Below are 25089 nucleotides of genomic sequence, written 5' to 3' on the forward strand. Positions count from 1 at the left end.
GTTTAAGGATCTTAAGGCCTAGATAAACTTAACTAAAATTAAACGTAAATCATAGTTGAGTACGGGGGAACTGGATTTTTGATAAGATGATTATCTTAAAAAAAAAAAAATTCTTCAAATTAAAAGTATTATTGCAACGTTTTTAGACAATAGTTTCAGTTTCACCCTAAGGATTCTGGAGAGGCTAAAGAATTAAAAATAGAAAAATCCAGTTTTTAATACCAAGCCACAGACTTTTATGGTGAAACTGAAAAAAAAAAAAATCTCTAAAAGCATTGCAAGAATGCTTGAAAGATGCGAAGTGCGTGTAGGTTAGTTCCTCTGAACTTTAAAACTCTTAACAGCCCTTGGTTCATCTATCTGTTTAACCCAGTAACTAATTTAGTGTATGCAAACAGTTCTACTGAAGTGAAACGATCCTTGTGCTTAAGTTCTTTATTGAAGTGGGGCCATGGAGACCTAACCTTGATCTTGGCTTTGTAACTGCAGTTTTATGCATACTAGAGCATTCTAGTTATTTAAATCAATTTAAAATCACATTATTGTAAAGTGCAACAGTATAAGCTAGAAATACATATTTATACAAATGATGTTGAATATTTTTTAAATGCTATTTTTTACAATAATAATAATTTCTAACATTTTTGTACTATTTCAGTGAAGATACTGAGCTAGATTTTGTTTTTCAGAGTTCATACATTGAGATCATGTGACCTTTTGACATTTTTTAAGAAACCACATGCACCTGGGGTTGGGTTAAATGTCAGACCTTTATCTCTTTCTAAAACAAATTATCTAAATCCTTTCAACCTGTTGAAGGCATTTTAACCACAGGAGTGAATGTAAAATGTATTTCAATTCTGTTGAGGAAGTTCATATTCAGATGTAACGTTTTTTCATGCTTACAATGTAAAAAGATAAGCCAACTGAACTATAATTTTTTTTTTTAAAAAGGTTGAAGCACACATTCTTCCCTATTTCTCAGTTGATATGTTTCAAGGTTTTTTATGCTTAATTGTGCTTATTTGAGGTTTGATGAAGCTTATAAAGTAAGACATGTTCTAGTTTGAAATATGCAAGCTGAATTTTCATTGATTTCTTAGAGTTTCTGGTACAGTATAAAAGTACAGTTGAGTCCCCATGGAATAATTGTCGTCTTGTATTTGTATTTTAAGGTAAGATCCTGTGAGGCTCAGAAACCCTTTAAACTTTAAATTTACAGGATCAGATTCCCACAAACCCCTCTGTAAGCTACTGACATACCTGGGATCAGGATAGGATTCTGCAGAAATTGTTATGTTGTTTAAGAGAGTTATATCATGTTTGAGCTAATTTTCCACTTCCTTTATCATCTCCTTGAGAAATGAAAGCAGTCGCATTGCTAACATTATTTATTCCACTCTTTGTATTAAAAATAAATTTTCAGGCTCTTATCTTTGGATGATGGTCCACGTGCCTATTCTAGCTTTGGATTTTTATTCACTACAAAAACATGAACATGCATTTTTCCCTTTTTTAGCTTTTTTCAGTACTTACATGGAGCGCTCTGGTCGCGTGTCCTTCCATCATGCCAGTGCATGGAATAAAGATAGTGTGACCCCATAGCCTCTGCTGCATTCAGCCTCTAGGTGTAGTACTGCTGTTATGGCTGCGTTGTTCTTTGAGCCTGATCTCACTTCTTCATCCTTAGATTATCTTAATGTTCTTCCTTTTGTTCCTTCGTTTCCTTAAACTGAAAGCTTTCTAAAAAAATGCTGTATTTGCAATCCTTTGGGCTTCCAGCTGACACGGTGCACTGATACGTTTTGATTTTTTTTTTCATGGATCTCTCTGCTATATGTTGGTAACCCACAGGATTATGGTTAAAGCAGGATTTCTCTGTGTATTCTGTGATATATACATTGCAGCATGATGCTGTGCTCAAAGTGTATGTGTTCCTTTGGAGAGAGCCACAGAGTTATGAAGAGTAGGATGTATAAAGTATTGAAGGTCCACAATTGAAAGAAAAGATGGCTCTACCAGCACAAATGTTTACAGTGCTGTGTAGACTCTGACGCTAAGATTGTTTGAGGCGAAGTCTGTAGTGTCAGCGGTGCCGCCTGCACTGAGTCCTTTGCAGGCCAAACATCTGGTTAGTAGGACCAGTGCGGAGTCCACAGTTGCATAGCCTCTCTTGAAACATCTGTCTAAAATTGCTACTGCTGAGGTTCATAAACCACTGGCTCTCTAACCCTCAAAGTCCTCTATGGAGTCAAAGGTATTGGTCAAGCTGAAAATTAAGTAGAATGCAGGTGTGCCTTCCTCACTACAATGAAGATTATTCTGCAGCGCTGTTTCTTGAGCTTATGCCACTAGTGAAGCTGACAGCTTTACTGATAACTTTTCTCAGATCTTGGAGTAAGAGTATCTTTAGGGCAAGCAAGCAAGCGAGAAAACCCCATGGATCCACCCTAAGTATTTAATTGCTAGAGCACCTGCTTTGATCCTGGTAATTATTCTGGTGTCCCTAATTCCAGTCAAGACAGGAGTAATTCCTTGCGGGAAAGTCATATTTTAAATCCACGGGATGACTTTATTTCTTGTGCCATGAAAACTTACTTTCTTTAAGAGCATTTGATGAAGGACATCAGCATAACCTTAATGAAAATACACATACATTGTGCAGACCAAGTCAGTGCTCTCCATATGCTTTTTGATTCTCGATGAAGCCATGACTTCCCATTGTAAAAGAATATGACATTTATCATTTAAACATCATTATCCACAGATCTATTGTTTCTGCGCCACACATTCTACCACTTTACCTCAGATGGATTTCTAATTCTTCAGGTGATTTCTGTCACCTTTCTTTCAAATTGAATTTGTCATCTAGCACTCTTAAGACCATATCTTTCTTGAGTACTTATCTTTTGGCCCTACTGACTTTCTGATGGGCTTGCAGTGACTAGTATGCTGAGTAAGCACCAAGGAGTAATACGAATAATTGGTGTATAGGTTGCCTTTTTGGTTAATGGAAGCAAAATCACAGCAGTTGCAATGTAAACAGTTTAATTACAACATGTTTATTGTGAAGTGGAACTTACTTTTTAAGGGCCAACTGTATTCCAAACGCAGCTCCTATTTTTTATGCTGCCACAGAGAGACGCAACATTGTCTGAATTAATGTTTCTGCTCCTGCGGGAAGTAAAAAGTCTCACACAGACTTGCTGTTGTACTCACTGAAGTATCTGCTGTGGCTGAAAGTGTCGGAGTTGACTGCTCTATCACTCCTGCACTCAACCCTAGCTTTTTCTCTGCTGTATGCATTGGCCACGGGAATGGTTCATTGGGGATTAACATTTGCTAGTAGAGCACTGAGATATGAAAAGCCCACCCTGTGTGCTTAATGCTGATGTTCCTTCTTCAGATCTTCTCTCCGCCCACCTTTTCTGCTTTTCTCACTTCTTTTCTCAGAGAGTATTTTTTCCTGAAACTGTTTATCACCAAGGCAATTCACTGCAGTTTGTCTGTTCTGCTGAATTTTTCTTTCCACAGCAATGCAATGTGTTGGCAGTCTTTTCCCAACCAAGTTCTTGTTAAGTGCAGAAGGAAATGAGTTAACTTAGCTCCTGCTGTTAAGCCCTGGAAATTGTGGTTAAGTAGTCAGCCATCATAAAAAAGTTAAACATTTGGTTTAAATATAAAAGTCTTCTGATTGTTAAATCAGCATTAGAGCAGGACAAAAATTAGTTTATTTAGAATTTCTGTACAGCTGGTGACAGAATTTATGTCATTTTCAACATAAATTGCTGCCAGTAGGAAAATAGCTAGTGCCAGATTTACTTAATATATGTTGTATGTTTCTATGAGTTGTCTCCTGTAATGGTTGACGAGTTAAAAAAACAAAAATTACATCATTCTGTATTTCTAAGTAACATAAAATAAATGCCTTCCTAAAAGAAAATATACAAAGTACAAAAATTTTCAGGAGCAATGACACTAGGTCTCGGTTTAGAGTTTGAATATTTGGAAGCTCAAATCAAGTTTAATGTGCTGAATTGATGTGGCTGTAATAAAATCAGGTTTTTGTTCAGAGAGAAAATTTGAAGGCTTAAGTGGTAAGATATTAGATGATGTTAGAACAGTTGATATAGCAGTTCAATCACTTAAGTATCTAAATCTCATCAAAATATTCCCATAAAAAGATATTCCTGAGTCATTTTTTGAAATGGAACTTAATATGCCAAAAGTGTCTTTGAAAATTTTACCCTGTAAGAGCATTTCTTAAGCCTTTGGGGGTTTTTTATTACCATAAATGACAGATGTACAAAAAATGGTTTATTTGCTCAATTTTAATTCATTTCATCAATTTGATACTTAGTTATCAGCTGAAATATGCATGACTCCTTAAGAAGTGCATCTCTGAGAATTTAAGATACTTTCTTTCTGTTTTCCTCTTCTAAAATTATGAAATTGTCAAATAGCAACATTTAGGTTGTAACAATTGCTCTTTCTGAGGTTTCTTATTTCTCAAACGGAACTTTTGGGGTACAATTCCGTTGTGTTAATGTAAGCGTGCCATTAGTGCCATTTGAGGTTCATTGGGCTATTCTGCCTCACCTCCAAATCTATTCCAGAAGGAGACGGATCTCGTTCAGGTCCTGTGTCATATCTGTAAGCTCCACATGGGTATCTTAGAGTACCCTAGGTACATCACATTGCTTAGGTGCTTGTGTTTAGACAATTGAATCGTGTCTTCAAAGGCCTCATTTCTGCCAGTGAGAATATTAAGGCTGTTAGAGAAGAACAGAAGCCTGAAATAAGCCTTCTCTTTCCCATTTCGGAAGATATGGAAGCAAGTTTTACAAAAAGTAAAGAGAATGGTCTGACAGGGACTTATTACACAGTCTCCCTCCTTGCAGTTTTATATGCACTGTAATGTTGAGGCCGTGCTGAAACTTGCTGTCCATTGCTACAGGGCTTTTGCTGTGATAGAAATAAATGTTTGGACATGTTCTTTACTTAAATTTCTTCGGTTTATTTGCAAGGAATCAAGTAGCGTAATACTTTGATTCTTCTTCTTCAGGGGAGACTAATCCTGTCAAGTACTATGGAAAATACTTGCATAGTTGGCAAGTCTGATTTTTTTTTTTCCTGGATGCTTTTTCCATGTAATTTTTTACTTCTATTTTCAAAAAAGGTCATTTGAAAACTGCAACATAACATGATTTTAAAACAGAACAGTCAGCTTTATTCTAGATATATCATTCTGGAGTTTTCAATCTGCAAAAAAATGTTTTCAATTAATTGGGAAAAATCTGTGAAGTCTGTGGGACACTCTAGTTTTATTTGTTGTCATTTGTTTTGTAAGTTGTTTTTGTATGGGATGTTTGGGTTTTTATATGTGCAGCAAAACAAAAATGTGTGTTTTGTTAGAGGCTTAATTATGGAGCCTAAACATCTTACAAAGGTGCAATACAAAGCTTTTTCTGCCCACATTTGTGTTCAGTCTCACCATTGTAAGTGAAAAGAGCTATTTTCTGATGTCTGTTGATAAGTATTAGGATGGCTGTTGTCATGTTGATTTCTGTATCTCTTAAGTGACAATTGTGAATAAAATTCATCAGAGTATAAAAGATTAAGTAAATACAAAATGCAGCTATTACAGTTCGTTTTCTGGAGTTGTGTAAAACTGTTCGCTTATAAGAAGTTTCACAAATTAATAGCATGGTAAACGGCAATAGATAATGAGGTTTGAGAAAGATGCAATATTAAAAACACAGTATTAAAATGATAGGTGGTGGCATGGTGGACCATCTACCTGACTTGCTGGGCTTACTTTTGATACAAATATTTGTTGGTTTTAAATTAGGTATTGGTCAATATCACAGTTAGTGGTCTCAGCATTGGATTTAATCATATTGTAGGTATTCTGGCAAACAAGTTTGCGGGGATTTCAAGGTAAACATGAAATGGTTTTGTAGGTATTTGTAGGAAGTGTCTACAAACTAAACAGATGTCAAGAGAGAAGATCTGAAGATTTTACTTCAGCTGGGCATTGAAGGCTGACTTTGTAGACTGATCGGTTGGGAAGACTTAACATTTTAATACTGAATGAAAGATGCCAGAATGCAGATAGACCTTAAAAGTAAACTGGTGTGGTGGGTTGACCTTGGCTGGCCACCAGGTGCCCACCAAGCTGTTCTATCACTCCTCTCCTCAGCAGGACAGGGGCAGGGAGAAAATAAGATGGAAAAAAACCTTGTGGGTCAAGATAAAGGCAATTTAATAAAGCAAAAGCAAAGGCTGAGTGCGGAAGCAAAGGAAAACAAAAGATCTATTCTCTACTTCCCATGAGCAGGCGATGTCCAGCCACTTCTCGGAAGCAGTTGCTCCGGAAGATAAATGTCGTAATAACGAATGCCCCCCCCTCCTCCTCCTTTCTCTTAGCTTTTATTGCTGAGCAGACGTCATGTGGTACGGAATATCCCTTTGGTCAGTTTGGGTCAGCTGTCCTGGCTATGTCCCCTCCCAAGATCTTGCCCACCCCCAGCCTCCTGGTGAGGGGGCAATGTTGGAGAGACAGCCTTGACGCTGTGCGAGCACTGCTCGGCAGCAGCCAAAACACTGGTGTGTTATCAACACCGTTCTAGCTACCAATGCAGAGCACAGCACTATGAGGGCTGCTATGGGGAAAATTAACTCCATCTCAGCCAGACCCAATACAACTGGCCATGAAGGGCTTTGTTTGATATAATAGAGAAAATTGTACAAATGAAGAGGGCAACACAAATCTTTGCAGTGTCCCGGTTAACCGTGAGCCAGGGGATCAGTACATCAAGGTGTGAGAGAAGCACCTTAAAGATGAAAGGTGACCCAAAGGTGAGACGGACAATGTCATCTAATTTTGCTCAACTATATCTTGGAATAAATTGGTCAGATTTTTATTTTAAGAGTGGAGAATCAAAAACAATTGGGAGTATATACATGAGGTTCAGTGAAGCTGATGAAACAAAATTGTCTAGTTATGAAGATGATTTGACTGAAGAAGAAATCTTATAATAGAAGAAGAAATTTGGTGATGTTAATTCTTCCAGAGGTGGCTTTGGGGAGAGCATAAAATGAAGAAGCAAGTGATAAATGTAGTCGGAGTCTGCTGGGACAGACCTTGCAATAAAATCGGTAGGTCTTAAGTGATGCATTTTAAAAACGGGTAGGTACAATATGAGAAAAGGAGATACCTATAGCAGTAGTAAAGTCATACACATTTTCAGTAACCCAGATGTAGTATTGCACAAGCCATCAATTCATTATTTGTTTTGCATAGAGTTGATTTGTTCAGAGTTAAATTTAGAGTGGCCCCATTGAAAGTGGTAGGCGTTTGACGGTTTACTCAAGTGAATTTGCCAGGACTTCACTGTATTTTGCTTTTATTTGCTTGAGGAGTGTTGGAAGGGTATGCAGCATGAGCTAAAGTCTTCAGAGTTGTCCTTCTGGGTTGCGTCTGTCTCTTACTGCTGTTCCTGTGGCTGTCTAAAACATGAAGTGAACCAGTAAACATGGCCATTAGTGCGGTCAGACAAGTGTGGAGGACAAATGGTTGTCCCTAGTATGGCTTTCCCTCACTCCTGAATTTTTGGTGTATGATTTTTAGGTAACCAGTTTAAAGTGTCTATAGCAGTTTGTGCAATATTTGATCAGATAAGTCATAAGAAATGTTTTCTTTCTTTCTTTCTGCCTACAGGAACACCAGTGTACTCAGTAGCCTGGGGACCTGATTCTGAAAAAGTTCTCTACACTTCAGGGAAGCAGCTGATTATTAAACCTCTTCAGCCAAATGCTAAAGTTTTGCAGGTATCATTAATACATTAAGGTTGTCTCACACTTCCATGTGAAAACTTTTCTGTTATCTAGAGTTTTGCCAAACATAAAATGTTTGTGCTAAAATTTTGCATGCACACACCCTCCCCCCCCCCGCACTTAAGTTTTTTTGAGAATAAGGAGATTGTTCATTTCTCTAAACTAAAAAAATTTTGACAATTTCTGCTGTGGATATTCTTCAGGCATGTGATTAAGCATTTCTCTTTTCGTGAACAAAGAAAAAGCAAAAAGATACAGAAGCCTTTCCCTTTTCATTTGTTACGAAAAGACAGAAAGATACAGAAGCAATTGTTTAGAATATGCTTTTAGTGCAGATTGTTATACTTTCATTCTGCCTTGTTCAGGCTGTATTTAATTTATTTTTCTGCAGAAGATATGACGTCTGTGCATTTGTACTGTTGGAAACCCTGATCTACATTGGAGTGTATGAATGCTAGTAAATGATGAATGATAAATATTAAAAATAGAAGTTGTCAGACTTGTTGCATTTATGTTTAATTTATTTTTTCCATTTCAGTGGAAAGCCCATGATGGACTTATTTTAAAAACTGACTGGAACTCAGTTAATGATCTTATTCTTTCTGCAGGTGAAGATTGTAAATATAAGGTGAGTACTGGTTAACTTTTTAGGGGAAACTAAATGACCAAAAAAGATATTAGGCATTCTGACATTTTCTAATTTTAATAATATTTGGAAGCTCAAAATTAAATGAGACATCTTCCAGTTTTCAAGAAAAACTCGTTACCCTAAGTTGTACTATTTGTAAATACATCTCGCTCTGTCTAGTAGCACAAAATTAGAAATGTTATGGGTTTTTTCTTTTTAAATACAGCAGAATAAAAATAGGTAAAATGCAAGTGAAACAAACTCTGAAAATATGTAGAAATATAGAAATGATTACTTGAAATAGTATAAGCTATGACATATACTGAAAAAGGTAATGACATATAAAGCTAGAGGAGATAAAGCTACTCTTTTCTATTACAGGAGCATTAGTGAATCCCTTAGGAAATTTTTTTGGTTAGAATATTCTGCATCCAAAATGGAAAGCACATATTGTGTTTCTTCTGTTAAGTAGGAGCTTATTTTTCATTGTATCATATTTGCTTCTATCATTCTCTAAGTGTATAATGGCTGTGATAAAAACGTACACAATTAAGAAATTAAAAAATTATCAAAGCGTTAGAATCAAATTACTTCACTCTGTGAATTGGCTTCCTGGTATTCTGTTGGCTTCAATCAGTGAGAAAATCTCTTTGGTCTGGAAATTTGCAGAGGTCCCTCGCGTTGTTGGGAAACGAGTGCAAATAGAATAAACCTTGAGGTTATTTTACAGACTTACAGTAATTTGCAGGAAACAAAACTCATTAGTTCAAAATATTTTATACAGAATAATGTAACATTTGCCATAGCAGCAAAGCAAAGTCTATTGTATTAAACAAACCACTATTGATTAGGAGCAACCTTTAATGAAGGTGAGCTATAATATATGTGATTTTTCTAGTTACTCAAAAAAGGCACTGAAATAACTTAGAGAGTATATTTCTGCAACTTCTGTGATAATGAGGGAAAGTGATAGCTCTAGAATAAGTAAAGGTGTGCCCAAACTATGTTCATATAGATATATATTTAATTTTTTTATTAAGGTTTGGGACAGTTATGGACGTCTACTGTACAGCTCACAGCCCCATGAATATCCTATAACATCTGTTGCCTGGGCTGTGGACGGAGAATTATTTGCTGTGGGGTCTTTTCATACTTTGCGTCTATGCGATAAAACTGGGGTAAGTAACAACTCTGAGAAATAGCGATGTGGAATTGTACAAATTTATTGATAATACAGTAAATATGCCTGAGGATATACATGTACAGGCGGGTATTTTTATTAGCAAAAACTAGTCATGTCTTCCAGCACCTTTCTACTGGGTGTACCTGACTAAGACATTGACTTCTTGATCTGCTTAGCTGCACTTCTAAACATGTTTTGAGTTGGATCAAATTTTTTTATAATATTTTGCCTTTCAGGACATTACATTTTCTGTGCATTTTTTAGCTTTTTTCCTTAAAAACACAAAGAGTTTAAAAGAATCTCTTGTAAGGCAATCATAAAATGCAGTTATTAACCATAAAAAGCAAGGAGTGTATAGCAATAACCTATCTTAAAAAAGGAGGTAGAAGAACAATATCCTGTGCTTTTATTAAGCTTTTTTTCTTAAAAAATACTAAGAGTTGAGAAGCACATCTCATGAGGAGATCACAAAATGCAGTTGTCAGGCATTGGAAATGATAAGGCTAAAGCAGTAGTAAAAGAGGAGCTAAGAGAACATTCATGTTTCTACTTCTGATGGCTAGACGGCACAGTTTTTCGAGCTAAAGACATACTTTAGTCCTCTCATCTGAGCATCTCTATTACTTCTTAACTGTTGTGAGAGAAGAAAGGCTCCTAAAGGAGATACCTTTGTTTCTTTTTGTTTCTTTTTTACTCGAAGCTTTACTCCCAGTTTGTTGTTGTTGACCTAGGGTTTTTTCCAACTTGGTCTCCAATTAAAATTAATTAAATGCAGTTTCATCTACCTTCATTGGTATTTTAAGTAAGTTAGCCCAGAGCACAGACTGACCTGATTTTCTCTCTGGATTTCCCGTGGTTCTGCAACTTTTTGTTCAGACCCGTGTTGCACTGAACCTTGCTGGTTTGGGACTTCTATCGTCCCAGTCTCTACCTCTTTTCTTGTTGTGTTTGTTGCTCTTTTGCTCAGATTGGGAAAACAGCATTTGCTGTTGTGTTTTGGGCATCTTCAGTAGAGCATGGTTCTCCTTACCATGAACTTGGACTATGTGTTTCGAGTATTTTTACATTCGTGAAGAAGAGCCTTTAAAAATTATATGAGAAGAGGCATGCAGGATAAGATCTCTGAGTCTTCATATTTCACTTTCTGTACTGATTCTGGTTTCACTGATCTTCGCTGACAGAAGTAAGTGTAAGCTAGGCATTAAATTTGAAGTAGGGATTGCTTCTATTTTCTGTGTCTTTTCCTCTTCCTTGCTTTGAAAAATTCCTCTTGCTACTTAATCTGTATAAGTGAAATTTGATGATAATTATCTTGAAGGAAAACAAAAGTACTCGCATGCAATTTTCTTCTGGAAAGTATTAATTTTCTGATTTTAAAAAAAGTTGTTTTATTTTGATATCTACATTTTCAAGATTTTTACGTTAAGGAGATTTTTATTACCCATGTGTTACAAACACACTAGAAATTAAGAGTAAAGTAGTGAGTAGAGTTGGAGCCTGAGGTATGAACTTGTGCAAAAGATTGGGGTACCACTCACATAGGTAAAAAAGATACTGAAGTAGGTATAAAAGGTAATGAAATACAGAAGATATTTTCTGTCTCTTTGGTATAAGGCTGGAGAGCAGATTGCAATTTCCATCATCTAATGTTTTTCATCGTTGAAATTATTCTTTTAAAAGAAGACTCTTTTAAACAATCTATCTTACTGTTAGATTTGTCTGCCTCTGTTTTGTTCAAAATCGGATACTATTTCTCTTTGCAGAAGAAAATGGATAAATTGTCTCTATGCATACAGTCATAAAGACTGTGCAGTCATGCCTCAGCTGCTAGAGGGTGGGACACTCAGATGGTTGTTAAGTGGCTACATCACCAGTGGGGACATCTTTTCCTCTCCCTGGCATTCTTCTGGTTGGGTTAATGGTAGGCATTGAGGGTGTCATTATCTTTAATGACATTGAGATTTTGTCATTATCTTTACCAGCTCGGTACGTATATCTGCTGATACACTTGCTGCTTCCCTTAGAAGGGCCCTTTAGGATTGCCTCAAAGCTTTTGTTCCTAAGCAAGGTGGATAGGAAGATTTTTCTCCATTTAATAAGCCACTTAACCCCACTTAAAATGTAATTAAAGCAGTAATCTACCCTGACTGTCGCCTTTCCATCTCCCTATATAAATATACTGTTGTAGAAGTGTTTATATATATATACACACACACCATATTTCACTTGATGAAGCCAAATAAGGTATATTTGTATAAAGCAATTTATGTAAGTATAATTACATCTGTGTTGGACTACATTATGTAACATATATTGGTTTAAACAATCAGACTAGCCAGTAGTATTTTCTTCTCAAAACAGCACTTTAAACCATGCCCTCTTCTTCCACAACCACTTTCCATCTCCTTTCTGAGTACTGGGATCACTGAGCTATATCAGCAAGTGGTAAACTGAAATAAACATGCTCTTGTGTGGGTGAGGTCAACAATTTAAATTGTATTTTGCACTCAATATAGATTTATGCTTAAATGTGGCAAAGACTGGTGCAGTGGAAAAGGAAGAAAGATACTAGATTTCTTTTTCTGCTGTTTTGTAGCATATAGCCCTAGATCCCCAGGGCCTTACTGTTTTTCTTGCTAGTTATTATGTAATATAATTTGCTGTAAGTATGGTTCCAACTCCTGCTAGCTGAAAACCAGTAACTTTTTAATCAGCATTTAATATTGAACAGGCTTGTGGACTTTGTTTGAGATTTTAATGCAGATAGGTTTATTTTTTCATAAAATTAAGGGTTCTTTTACCTGGTTTATTACTCAACCGTTAAAGAAACAAAGACACATACAGTAGCTAGTGCCAGATGCTTTTGTCTGTTTAGCAGCTAGCAACGATAATTTATTATCTTCAAAAGTCATGATTTTTCATGAAAGTTTCTTTCCTGACATTGAATGTAAATAGTTACTAAAGAAGTAGCTTTGCTAGTGTTGAGGGGAAAGGAAGAACGATTCACATACCACCAGAGTGATGGAGTTTGAAGAGAACCAGACCTGGCTTTTACTGGTCAACATAGACATTTTTATTACGTCTGATGTAATGGAGCTGTATTGGCAAATTGCTCCTCAGGGAGCCATCAGGCGATATATATATATCATTAACTCTTCTCTAGCATATGTGTTCAGTTTGGGGACATAATTAAATTAAATTCTGTTAGTGTATGTTCTTTTCTCCTATTCTTTCTACCTGGATACTTTGTTCTAGCAGCTTCATGTTAAAAAAGAAAACTACAAATATAGTAGTAACTTTTAGAAGTTTTTATTTCTTCATTTAAAAATCACTTTTGCTCCGATAGCATTATGTGTCTAAAAGAAATTATTATGGCTATCCTACAGAATACTAAACAAAACATATTTAATGTTGGAATTTGTTGCTTGCTTTAGTGTCCGTGATCATTAATCCTGCAGAGAATGCTAAGATTAATTTTAAAGTATATATATTGAAATGTAAAGCTGGATGTATTGATGGATAGACTTTAGCCTTCCTGGTGTTCACAGCTTTTCAGAATCTAATCACTTGGATGGAGGGCAGTGCTTAAAAAGTTCATTTATGTAAGCTATTTCCTGTGGCTCTGCATGCTTCCCTTGACATTACTGATCAGGTCAAAATATTTACACAGTAAGAGATGGTAAGAATGACTGAAATTCTCTGATTTCCTCCTTCCTCGCTCCACTCCCACATAAGTATCTTAGAAAATGGACCATACCCATCTGCTCCAAAGACAGGTTGCTTTCCCAGTGCCTTAGAGAGTGTAGAAGGATAATTGTTAAAAAACTTTAAAGTGAAACACTGTGGTCAAATTAATCCTTTTAAAATTGCCAACAAAAGTTAGCAAATATGGACATCAAATTTGTGTTTTAATAATGCTGAATGTATTTATGCATTTGTTTTGGGGAGGCCTTTTAGATTTTCTTCCATTAATTGTGGAAGATGATAATCAATAAAAAATGATTTATTTACCCGTAGTGGGGATTGATCAGTTTGATTTGATTTTTAGTTGTTGTTATTTTCGAAATTAATTGTGCTCTTCTTGTTGAACATTTTTTCTGGTCATGTTTATCTACAATGTGTTTTCATAAATAAATTGATGTTTGTTTGACTGTTAGATCTTGCTCTTTGATTTACTTTCATCTTGATTTCCTCACTATGCTCAGCAAATGCTTTGTAATGAAAGCAATTCTCTGCATAAATCTGTAAGTTTGTGTTTTTAAATGATTATGTACATTCTACAAACTTTCTCTTTTATTACAGAATGAATTGCGGGCATTTTACTAGAGTGGTAGTTTGCATATTTGACTGATTCTGTTATACACAGCTTTTGTATTCCATGGCTTGCTCCATGGAACGTCTAATTTTGCTATAAATTCCATAAAAAACATTTGGAAAACTTAATAAAATTTAGATTTTGTCTGTAGAAAATAAAGGAAAACATTCTGCAAGTGTAGCAACTACTCCTCACCCGCCACCCCGTTTAAAACAAGCGTGAGTATGGTCCTATGGCTAAAAAATATTGAGCTCTGTGATAACATGTTTCTATTCAGCTTTTTCTCAAAAAGGTACAGACTTGAACTTAATGAAAGTTGATTACATTAATTTGATGTCCAGGGTTGGTCATATGTTAAATAGTTAGCAGTGTTTGTCCTTTTTTCCTTATTTTTTAAACTATCGTCAAACGAGGAAAAAAAGCATCTAAGAATTTTAAAACTACAATGTAGCAGGTGTCTACAGACAAGCTTTGAAAATAATTTAAGTGTTTAGCATTAAAGCCATGATTTTCATTCAGGACACTAAATTGTGTGACTTGTAAAATTAACATAATTTACCCTTTAACATTAGATATTATACAAATATAAAAGACATAGCAAGATTTTGAAAGTGAATGTATACAGTGCATATGTTTTTATATTATTCTGATAGTGCTGAATTGTCCTAAACTAGAGCACTATGAAAACCCAAGCAAATCTGTTTTCTATAGAGTTACAATGAGCTTTGATCCCATTACATTTAGTTTTAGTCTTGTTTCACAGAGATATGCATTTGGCAGTGTAACAAAAATAAGGTTTTTTTCTGCGCTGTCTCTATTTCATCTACCTTTATTAACAGTCATGATCCTGAATTCTTTGTGGCTCAATAAAAGAAAAAATATTACAGATAGGTTTCCCATGGAGTTATGTTGTTGACCAATTCTTTCCCAGTTGGCATATTTTAATTTATTAGAATTGGCTAATGTAACTTCTGGAAGAAAATGAAAACATGTGAATCATCTATGGAAGTAATAATCTATTTAAAGAACTACATCAATGTTTCATTTTCTAAGGTTAAGAATTTATATGGGACAGTTTGTCATCCTATTTTTAGTTCTTGGGTCTAATAATTGTGAGAATGGGCTTGGATTTCAGGAGAATTTTAGATATCCTCTGTTTTGTCCTTGTTCTTCTAATACACAGCTTAATACCTCACCTGGAGGTCATGGCTTAGTTCTTGATAATTCACATTAATTACTGGGGTCAAGTCCAACAAAAGTTTAAGGAGGCAACAGGAATCCTTCATGGTTCTGTACTTCAATAGTTGTGTCGAGGATAGGTTCTCCTCTTCAGGTAAATTGCCCTATATTCACATGTAGCACTGGATTTCCTTACCTCCAGTTACGCATGTTGTTTCTGGTTTGTAGAATCTTTTGTGGATACCAGTGTGGTAGGAATTGAAAGCCTATTAAGTCTTATATTGTAAAATATAATTATATTTTATACTCAGTAAAATATCGGGGGGGTAATATAGACATATATACATATATATATTTCCCATGAGCTAATTCCATATATGTGTGCATATTCAGCTGTTTCTAATGCACCTAAGTATGGATTTGCTTTGGATAATTGATTTTTATAATCTTGTAAGATCCAATTTGCCTTCCATTACATCGGAAAATTAATAGTCATTCTGATGAGAAGCTTGCACTAAAGTGTCAGTTCATCACTCAGAAGTAGTGAGAGCCGATTGCCAGCTTTTAATGGACATTCAGACTATCATGTATTTTCAGATGTCACCTACTTCTGCGCTAATGTGAAATGCCCTACGGGGCACAAGGAAAACTGAGCCTTCACTTAAAATAAAGAAATAAATAAATAGAGGTCCTCAGTTTCAGAGGACCTGAAACTTTCTTTGTCAGACTCGGATCGGAGGCTAGTTCTAGCACACTCGTCTTGGTTTATATCAATTGGAGCATAAAAGGACAAGAGCATGTATTTGCTGTTAGTCCATTCTGTGCTCTGATTCCTGGAATGGATTGTGGGGGAGACTGCATGTTTTCTTTTCATAAAGAAAGGCAAAATAATGGGCAAAGACTATTAAAGTCAGTGGATTAGGTATGCTGTGTAGATTCTGACATCATGGGGAGGTTCAGCAGTATCAGCTTTAGTTCAGCTTATGTCAGCATTCCCTGTTCAGAACTCCACATGCTGGTAAACAGAGCCGAAACAGAGACCAGCCAGGAACAACCGAGTGTCCTTTGCACAGCTGACTTCAGTATTACTCTTATAATTCAAAATATAAGAAAACACTCTTTCTTCACTATGTTTTTTTCAAAGCATTTATGCTGTGGTATTATGTGGATAACCATTCTTAATTTATTATGTTCAGTCCAGAAATAACAACTAACTAGATCCTTCATATTGAGTCTTGGAGCATCAATATTATACATGTGAAAGACTGTCCTTGTTCCTGGGACGCAGACTTCTCTGAATCTGCTCATTGAAATAATTTCACCGACATCTCAAAAGCCTACTCGGTTTCCATTTATGGAAGTCAGACAGTATTCAATGACTATAGTACTTCATCTTTTTTACTACATTGTGCAATCAGAAAAGGGAAGCTTAAGTTATTGCTTTTATGTATTTATTTAATATAATGAAACTTTTATAACTACTGGTTTTGTTCTTGAGAGAGTTCATTGAATTCCATGAAAAATTAATTATGACACAGAAAAAGTATAAGCCAAACAGTAATACCAAAGTATAATATTGCAGCTAGTTTTCGAACAACATTCGTATAGTCATTCATATAGTCATATTCATACTCTTTTTTTTTTTTTTAACTCGGTGTGTCTAGGAAATACATAACTATTTTAGTTTTTAAAAATTGTTCCTATCTCACAAATGGAGAGCTAAATGATTTTTATTATAACATTTTGTGTACATGATAAATGTACCAGACATCTGTAGGGAGTATGAATCATTGGAGTGGTCTGAATTATACTGAGAGCTTTCAAAAATAACTGGAAAATAAAACTTTGTAATTGCTTTACATATTTTGTTAAAAAATTTAGGTTGTAATCTGGAAATATTTTACTGAGTATGTCAACTATCTGAAAAAAAAGACTTCTGGTTTAAAAAAAAAAAAGTAGTTTTGGAAAGGTGTCCTCTCAGAGCTGCAGTGTATCTGCTATGCATAAAAAAGTAGCACCGAAGCCACATTCTTCAAGCTCCTAAAACTGGTTCTTAGTTGATGGCTTGATGCCCCTTTATTATTCACTCTGAGTGATGGGTAGATTCTTGATCTAAGGGAAATGACCTTAGAAACAGCCTTGTCTGTTTGGGAGGATCCCAATATTCAGTTTTGAAATAGTACTTCTTCAAACTGTTCTCAGATAGATCGCATCTGGCCAGCTGTGAAAAATATGTCTCAGATGTTGGACATTTAGAGCATTCTCTGCGTGTGCTTGTTACAATCATTTGTCCTACAACCTCAAGAGCTTACTCATTTGCCATATAAGGATGTCAGACACAGTTAAATATTATGCTCTTAATTATTATAGAGTGTTTCATACAGAATTCATCCCATTGAGACAGAAGAGTAGGTTATGGACTTTTCTCCAAAAATTGCAATTGCCTTCCCCAACTGCAGATCATATAGGCAGTGAATGGCGTGTCTGTCAGCCAAGAGGCATGGAAGCTGAAGCCTTAAAATTGAGTGCTTGAAATTGGAAATTCAGTCAGTGCTGACATTGTCTTTCGCTCACCCTTGTGCGCATAGGCAGTAAAAGAGCCTTAACTCAGTAGGTCATCTTACATAGTATTCTGCAAATCATTAGTGCAACCGGGAGGTTGAATTTCGTCCCATTGTGTCTCCTTGCTATTGAACGTTGAAGTCTGACACCTTTATTTTATTGTAATTTTTGTGATTTCATTTCTTATAAACCATATGAAGACTTTGTGTGAAGGACTTAGTATTTCTTGGGTTTTATGTGTACTGCAAAAGAAATCAGAATATGAAATGTGTTAGAAACATTAGGTGAGTATTTTCTTCCAACTGTCTCCCCTTTGGTATAATATCATGTATCCGAAAGTCATGAGAATCCAATGTCTACATTTCACTTCAGTCACGTGTTTTTTCTCACTGATTTGATTCTTAAGATTTCAAATGTATTTGAATATTCAGGTAGTTCTTCAATTGCTGAATGTTTTTTAAAATACTCTGTTACACAGTTCTGAAGAGGCGATAGTTGAGATTTGCTTCTTGTTTTAAAACCTGGTTTAATGTCTTCCTAAAAGTCCATAAAAAGGTTATTTCATTTTTTGTCATCCATTTTCAGGAAAACACTTGTTTGGAGATTCGAGATGATTTGTATGAACTGTATTTCTGAGATGCAAGAAATAGAAAACAAGTGCCTTGGTCTGAAAATTCTTCTAGTTTTTGACAAGAATGTATTAATAAGCATCCAGCTAAACTTTAGAGGTGTCTCCTACATAAGGCTGGGGGAATTTAAGAATAAAGTTCTTCACTGGAGGAAATTTAAATATTGAAAAGGAACAAAATTAGATTTAGTACTAAATCTAAGCTTGTCTCGTAACTACATTCATGCTACGAATCAGAAGGAAAAAAGCAGATGCTAGTTTTAATACCTCTTCCTTGTTCTTTGCGCTGGGGGGATTTATAATTTTATTCTTTGCAATGCTAACAGAGAGAATGAAAATATGGGGGGGTGTCAAAAGGTAAGAAATTGTGTGCTCTTTCATTAAAGCACATGCTTTGCCTCTGCATCCCCGTTGCACTGGAACAGGCGATTCCGTGGAGCCGCGTGGGCAGGATGGGGGGCAATGTGCCCTGTGCAGAGGCAGGCGAGGAATTAAAATGTTAAATGCAGCTTACACCCTGTTGCTAGAGAGTATAAAGCTCCTTTATTTTTTTATTAAAAGCGTCTTTTAGCAGCCAGCCCACAATTCACGAGCTGCTGTATAATCCCTGGTGTCGTTTGCCTGAGGCTGGCTATCTGCTTGGGCAGAGCAGCGTGTCTCCTGGTCCCTGATCGGTACTGCCCTGCAAGCTTCCAGTCACTGCTGCTTTCACAGCTTCATGCTATCCCAATAATTTTGGGCCTCCATTTAAAAACCAACAAACCAAACTGATAACTATATTTTAATAGACGTAGATGATGTAAACCTGTAGTAGAAGATGAAGGAAAATGTTAGCCGCAATACCACAGAAATGCGTTCTTTGGGTCCAAGTGAGCCTTTCCTCCTGGCAGAATCCAGTTAGCAGGAAAATATACAATGATGCCATTTTGCCTACTATTTGAATTTCTAGCTGCATAGGAAAGCAGGTACGCTACTTATTTTGATAGTAAGATTCTGAAATATGGTTATTTGACCTGTGCCTCCGTGACATTAAACTGTGATACTCCTCTGTGAGCACCTCTTAATTAGTCTATGACGAACGCAACACACAGAGCTATTGTTTCTGGTTCTCTCCAAAGCTAGACCAGATGTCACTACTTTTGATTGCCGTAATGTTTCAATTTTTTTTTGTTATTGCAAGCATAGCAACTGGAAATTTTTAATACATCCTTTCCCAGTAACAACAGTATCCTTCCCAGTAACAACAGAGACTAGAGAAAAAGGTAGGCAAGGTATCAAGCTTCTTTTTTGTGGTAGGAGAACAGTAGACAGGCATTGCTTTCAGAGCTTTTCGTAATCCACCGATGTCCCTTATGTTGGAAGCACAGAGAGAAGCAACACGAGAGCTTTGCAATTCTCTGTATACTGGGATAGGAGTGCCTTGTTTATACTCACTGATTTTGCCCAGGCCTTGCTGTTTCTATATTCAGGAGCTGCTGTCACTGCAGCATAAACTGAATGCATCACACTTAAGATCATAGCCCGTTGCACGCATGTAACCAGTATGATTGTTTCTAAGTACGTTCGCTTAAGTTTTATGTAGTGATTGTCTAGATTTATCAATGACTAAGTACACTTTAAATGTATTGTGACTAGGTAACTTTTACCTAATGTACTTCAGGCATTGTGACATTTTTAATTTCTGCTGTACCTGGTGGTTTTCCTTTTTGTATCCCTGTTTTTCAAGAGTCTGACTTAAGACATCTAATCTCTTTGGTTTGCTTATTCAAGCTGTAATAAAAAGTTAGTTCATTGATGTTTCTTAAAAATTATAACTAAAAATAATTAAAATATAATAATATTTAATAAATATTATACGATAAACTTAAATATAAAATTAAATATAATAATAAATAATAACTAATAAAAATTATAGTTAAAATTTTATAGATTATAAATCTGTTTATTACAATAAATCATTTCCCAAAAGTACAAAAAAAATTTAAGAATTCCTTTCTCTTTTTCTGCAAGTGGTCTTATGCTTTAGAGAAGCCAAACACTGGCAGCATATTTAATATTGCGTGGTCTATTGATGGCACTCAACTAGCCGGAGCATGTGGAAATGGACACGTCATTTTTGCCCATGTCGTGGAGCAACGCTGGGAGTGGAAGAACTTTGAAATAACGTTAATTAAGAGGAGAACCATGGAGGTAATCTTCACAGTTCAGAGCTGTGCATTCTGATGACTAGCTTTCTAAGGCTTTTTTAAATACAAAATGGGAAATTTTAATCCTCAACAAAACATTATCCTTTTTTTTTTATCCTGTGTATATGTGACTGAAAACGTTTAAGACCATAAAATGGCCAGAGTTAGCAAATGGTGTAAATAATTGTCAGTTGTACAGAAGATCAGATACATGTAAACCAAACCACATCACCAGATGGACCAGAACTACATAACTCAGAAGTACGTTATCCTCCAGAAAAATGCAAAGCACATTTGAAGAGCATGTGAAATTAGCTGTGAGAGGCCACGTACGAGAGAGAGAGAATTTCAAGTGTAATGAAAATGTTTATGCAGAAAACAATACAAATACATTGGCCAAAACCAAAGCATCATATTAAATAGTATTACAGTAACTATCGGCAAAGATGAAGCTGCATAACTAAGTGTAGACAATATAGAGGAGCTTTCTTTACCTTATCTGCATGCATGAGTTGTTGGAGGCACTGATGCACTTTGTAATAGCTAATACTTTAGTGAGGTTTACTGTATCCCTGTTGTTAATGACGCTATGATGAATGTTGCTGTCTTAGGGCATTTCCAGATAAATTTGGTTGCTGACTATAACTGTAAAGAGTCGTAATGTGCTTTTCTGCACCACATGTTGTATTACAGCCTAGGTTCAGATCTTCCAAAGCTACAGAAATTTGTCATATATCATATAACATACATCAGGTACCTGCGTGGTGCTTCCAGCTGAGTACTGAGCAATAGGCATTGACCTCAGTGGGAGCTGCCAAGTCTCAGCACTGCTGGAAATGAAACAGGCCCCTACGTGTGGTTTCTGGAGCTTAAGTTTAGGATCCTTCTTTTGAAAAATCTTGGCCTGAAGCCACATTTAGGTTACCAAATATCTGGGAATTAATACAAAAATATGAATTTTTACCTTCCAATTTGTCCTCTGTGTTCCCAGACACTGACTCACAACATTCACTCTCTGAACACTGGGATAATATAAGATTTCCATTCTTACAAATTTTCCAAATTACACATTTGGTATTGGACGCCAGGCCAATATTTTCAATATCGAAGTCAAGTTCCTAAATTCCTAATTAGGCCCTTAAATGTTTTTTGGTCTTGATTCTTTTAATGTTGAATATGTAATTGGGAAAAGTTGTAACAACAGAAATGCGGTATTACAATTTGGTCCGGTGGGTGGGATAACATGAGTCAGTGTCTGGGAACACAGAAGACAAATTAGCAGGTAAAAATTCATATTTCTTCTTTCATTCCCAGACATCGACTCGTAACAGATGGGCTCTGTGAAAAATCTCCGGGGTGTTTGAATATGCAAACAACTGAGGAAGTATAGCTAACCCTGATTCAGGACTAATTTTTTATTTTATTAATTTATAGGGATTTTATTTTATTCCTATATATTTGTGTAGGAAAATATTGCCTACAAAAAAGTTCTAGAGGCATTCTTTTTCTCTGAGTACTACAATAGCTAAGTTAATTATGGACATATCACTGCGGTGGACATAGCAATTAATGTGTCTTTGGAAACGGTTCCTAGGCTTTCATAATAATTGAGTTCAGTCCTTGTTTTGCAATTGGTTGCATAATGGAGAAAATAAAAAAGAAGTTACCACTTTCAGAATGGTGACATCTTAAAAAAACCCAACAACAAACCCCCCCCAAACAAACAAAAAACTGTCATAAGATATCTTCTTAGATTTTAGCTGCCTAAAATCTTTGAGCTCAAAAAATCTGGGCTGATTACAGGCAAACTGATTTTCTTGAAACATTGTCATTTGAGCAAATTTTCACAGAAATGGCAAAGGCACAGCCTGCTTACCAAGGCCATCTCCTAAATTTCCCTTACTTCAGAGTGTGGTAGCATTAAAATATATGCTAGAGCTATTCAACATCTAGATAACATATCTTTATCCAAATCGTGGATATTGCTGAATTGTTTTGGTGGGATCATGATGGGATTGCTGAAGTATTATATTTCAAATGTTTAAATAATCAGCAACTGAACACTGAGTCTTAAAATGGGAACTTTCAGACATCCTTGATCTCAGATGATTTTCTCAACCTCATGTATAATATTGCTCTTATACCTTAGGTATTTGGAGTACGCCTTAATTACTCCTTTCTTTTAAGGAACTCCATCCAGCTCTTCAGTAATTATTCATTGTTTATTCAGAGTTTATAGAACCTTTGAGTTTAAGTTTTCACCAGTGCTGTGAAAGTGCCTATTCCCACATAGATAAGTTCTGCTAATGGCATAATAGTATCAGCGTGTACTTATAAGAAGAAGAATATGATATTTCACTAGTTAGTTTTCATTTCAGTTATTGTTGTTTTATTCAACCAAAATTTTCTTTTGATTAGGTGCACAATGTTATTAATGATGCAGTAGATATGTTGGAATTCCGTGACAGGGTTATTAAGGCCTCTTTGAACTACGGGCATTTGGTTGTTTCAACTTCTCTTCAGTGTTACGTCTTTTCGTAAGTAATACAAATTCATGAAGCTTTCTCAAGTTTATCTAACAGTTGTAAGAGAGTAGCAGCAAGTGTATTTGAAGTACAGTAGTTATTTTTTTTTTTAGTTTTTTTTTTTTAACTAATTGAAATGTCCTATGGAACCCAGCATCATCTACAACAAAATGTATTGGAGTTGCCCTGCCCCATCATCCTTTCTTTCAGCTTCTTGCTGGTGCCATGACTGCCTGTTCATTTTGCTACAAAAATTTGGCAGGCTTTCTTTTCATGTGGAGGCAGCAGGAATGGTGACTGGATGCAAGTGTATTTGTGCCTCCATCTAGGGACTCCTTTTTTTGGATACTGCTTCTGGCATGCCATTATTTTGGAATAGAATAGGAATGATTCAATCCTGCATCATGTTTTAAGAACATGATATTCTGTTTCATATGCTGAAATTTAAAGTTTACTCCTAAAGGCACTTATCTGTTCAGTGAGATGACTAATGCTGAACAATTATGCAGTGTGTAATAGGGTACATAAGAGAAGGACTCTGTCCTACCTCCGGATCACTGTAAAAGAGTTGAACCACAATTCAGAAATATTTTTAAAATATGTTTGTTTCATATGAATATGATTTTGCTGTTTACCAAGACTCCTAGGTCAGCTGCTGCTAGTGTGAAGGGATACAAAAATGAAGGCAGAAATGTTATTGGATCACACTGCATGGTTATCAGTGTTACTTGGCTTCCTAAATGCTGTTTTCCTTTTGAAAACCTCCCTTTTTAGGCATGTGAGATGATTAAAATGTGCATGCTTTATTTAGTGAATTCAACTTCATATTTGCAATGATATGTGAAGATGAGCGGTTGTAATGAATGATGAATTTTTATTTTTTTTTTCCCAGTACAAAGAACTGGAATACTCCACTGATCTTTGACCTGAAGGAAGGAACAGTTAGTTTGATTCTACAAGCAGAACGGTAGCTTCCTTCTTGTAACGCTCCCTATTAGATGTGAACGTGCATTTCCTAAAACTTTGTTATATAACATAAGCACATACTGAAATATTAGAAATAGACAAAAAGTATACAATTGTTGTTAAGTAGCATGTAAAGGCTTAGCTGGTATATGTGCCATAGGTCTGTGATGGTGGTAAAGAATCTTTTCATACATTATGTATGTTTGTACTCTTATTTGTGGAAGAAAGTAGATCTTCTGACATTACGCTAACATCTGGGGGTTTTGATGTTTTATATTGCTTTTTTGAACTGGAATATATTTTGTATAAATTATCTTTGGTCTCCAATTTTTATTAAAAACATTGCCAGGTGTGCCAAATAAAAAGAAATGGTTTCATTTTTCTTACATATTTGTGTTTATATTTGCAAGAAACTACTCTTTTTTTCTCAGTTTAAAAGAATTTTAATCTGTATTTCCTGAAAATTATTTGTCGAAGAGATCTTTACATGTACTTTTGTAGAAAGTCTTTCAAAGGACTTAGAATAAGAGGAGAAGTCAAAAATCATGAGTTTTTCTTATAGTCTTAATTCTTGTGGACAAATATTGTCGGGCAACTATTTCAGCAAAGTGCAGCACAATGCTCACTGCATTTTTGAGTGCCCCAGATTAAACGCCTATGTCCTAGTCTACAAAGATACTGCAGTAGAGAACGGGTAAGCAAGTGGACAGGATTTTGAAGATCAGTTTCTAGATTTGGAGTTTTGTGCTGCCGATTAAAAGTAAATTTTGAAAACATGGCACGGATTCTTTGGCAGTGTAGGTGATCCACAGAAATGAACCTTAGGTTTTGGTAAAACCAGTCTACCTCGACAGATATATGTGCAAACAGACAGTGGTTCATTTGGTGCCAGTGATTGGTAGCATTTACAATAGCTGAGGGTCTAACAACTGGCTTTTTGTTTATGGATGTGTTTAGTGTTTATGAACTATAGATAATGTACTTACCAAACAGTTACTGTTATGTAGAACTATTCATGTTCTGTATAGAGGTTTGCAATGTGTTCCTGTAAATAAGTTATTTTTCACTGAAGCCCTGC

The 25089-nt window shown here is 35.7% G+C and overlaps 1 protein-coding gene across 2 annotated transcripts in view; it reads left to right on the forward strand.

Annotated features, from left to right (window-relative positions):
- The window catches only part of IFT80 (intraflagellar transport 80), a 54227-nt gene that overhangs the window by 12020 nt on the left and 17118 nt on the right, over positions 1-25089 (forward strand). For both annotated transcript variants that reach the window (XM_050902593.1, XM_050902594.1), the window contains 6 exons: positions 7724-7833; positions 8378-8467; positions 9508-9645; positions 20345-20524; positions 22939-23057; positions 23938-24012. In XM_050902593.1, the coding sequence (XP_050758550.1) occupies positions 7724-7833; positions 8378-8467; positions 9508-9645; positions 20345-20524; positions 22939-23057; positions 23938-24012 (712 nt within the window). The remainder of the gene's footprint in view (positions 1-7723; positions 7834-8377; positions 8468-9507; positions 9646-20344; positions 20525-22938; positions 23058-23937; positions 24013-25089) is intronic.

Source organism: Gymnogyps californianus, chromosome 10, assembly GCF_018139145.2.
Source record: "Gymnogyps californianus isolate 813 chromosome 10, ASM1813914v2, whole genome shotgun sequence".
NCBI classification, from domain to species: Eukaryota; Metazoa; Chordata; class Aves; order Accipitriformes; family Cathartidae; genus Gymnogyps; species Gymnogyps californianus.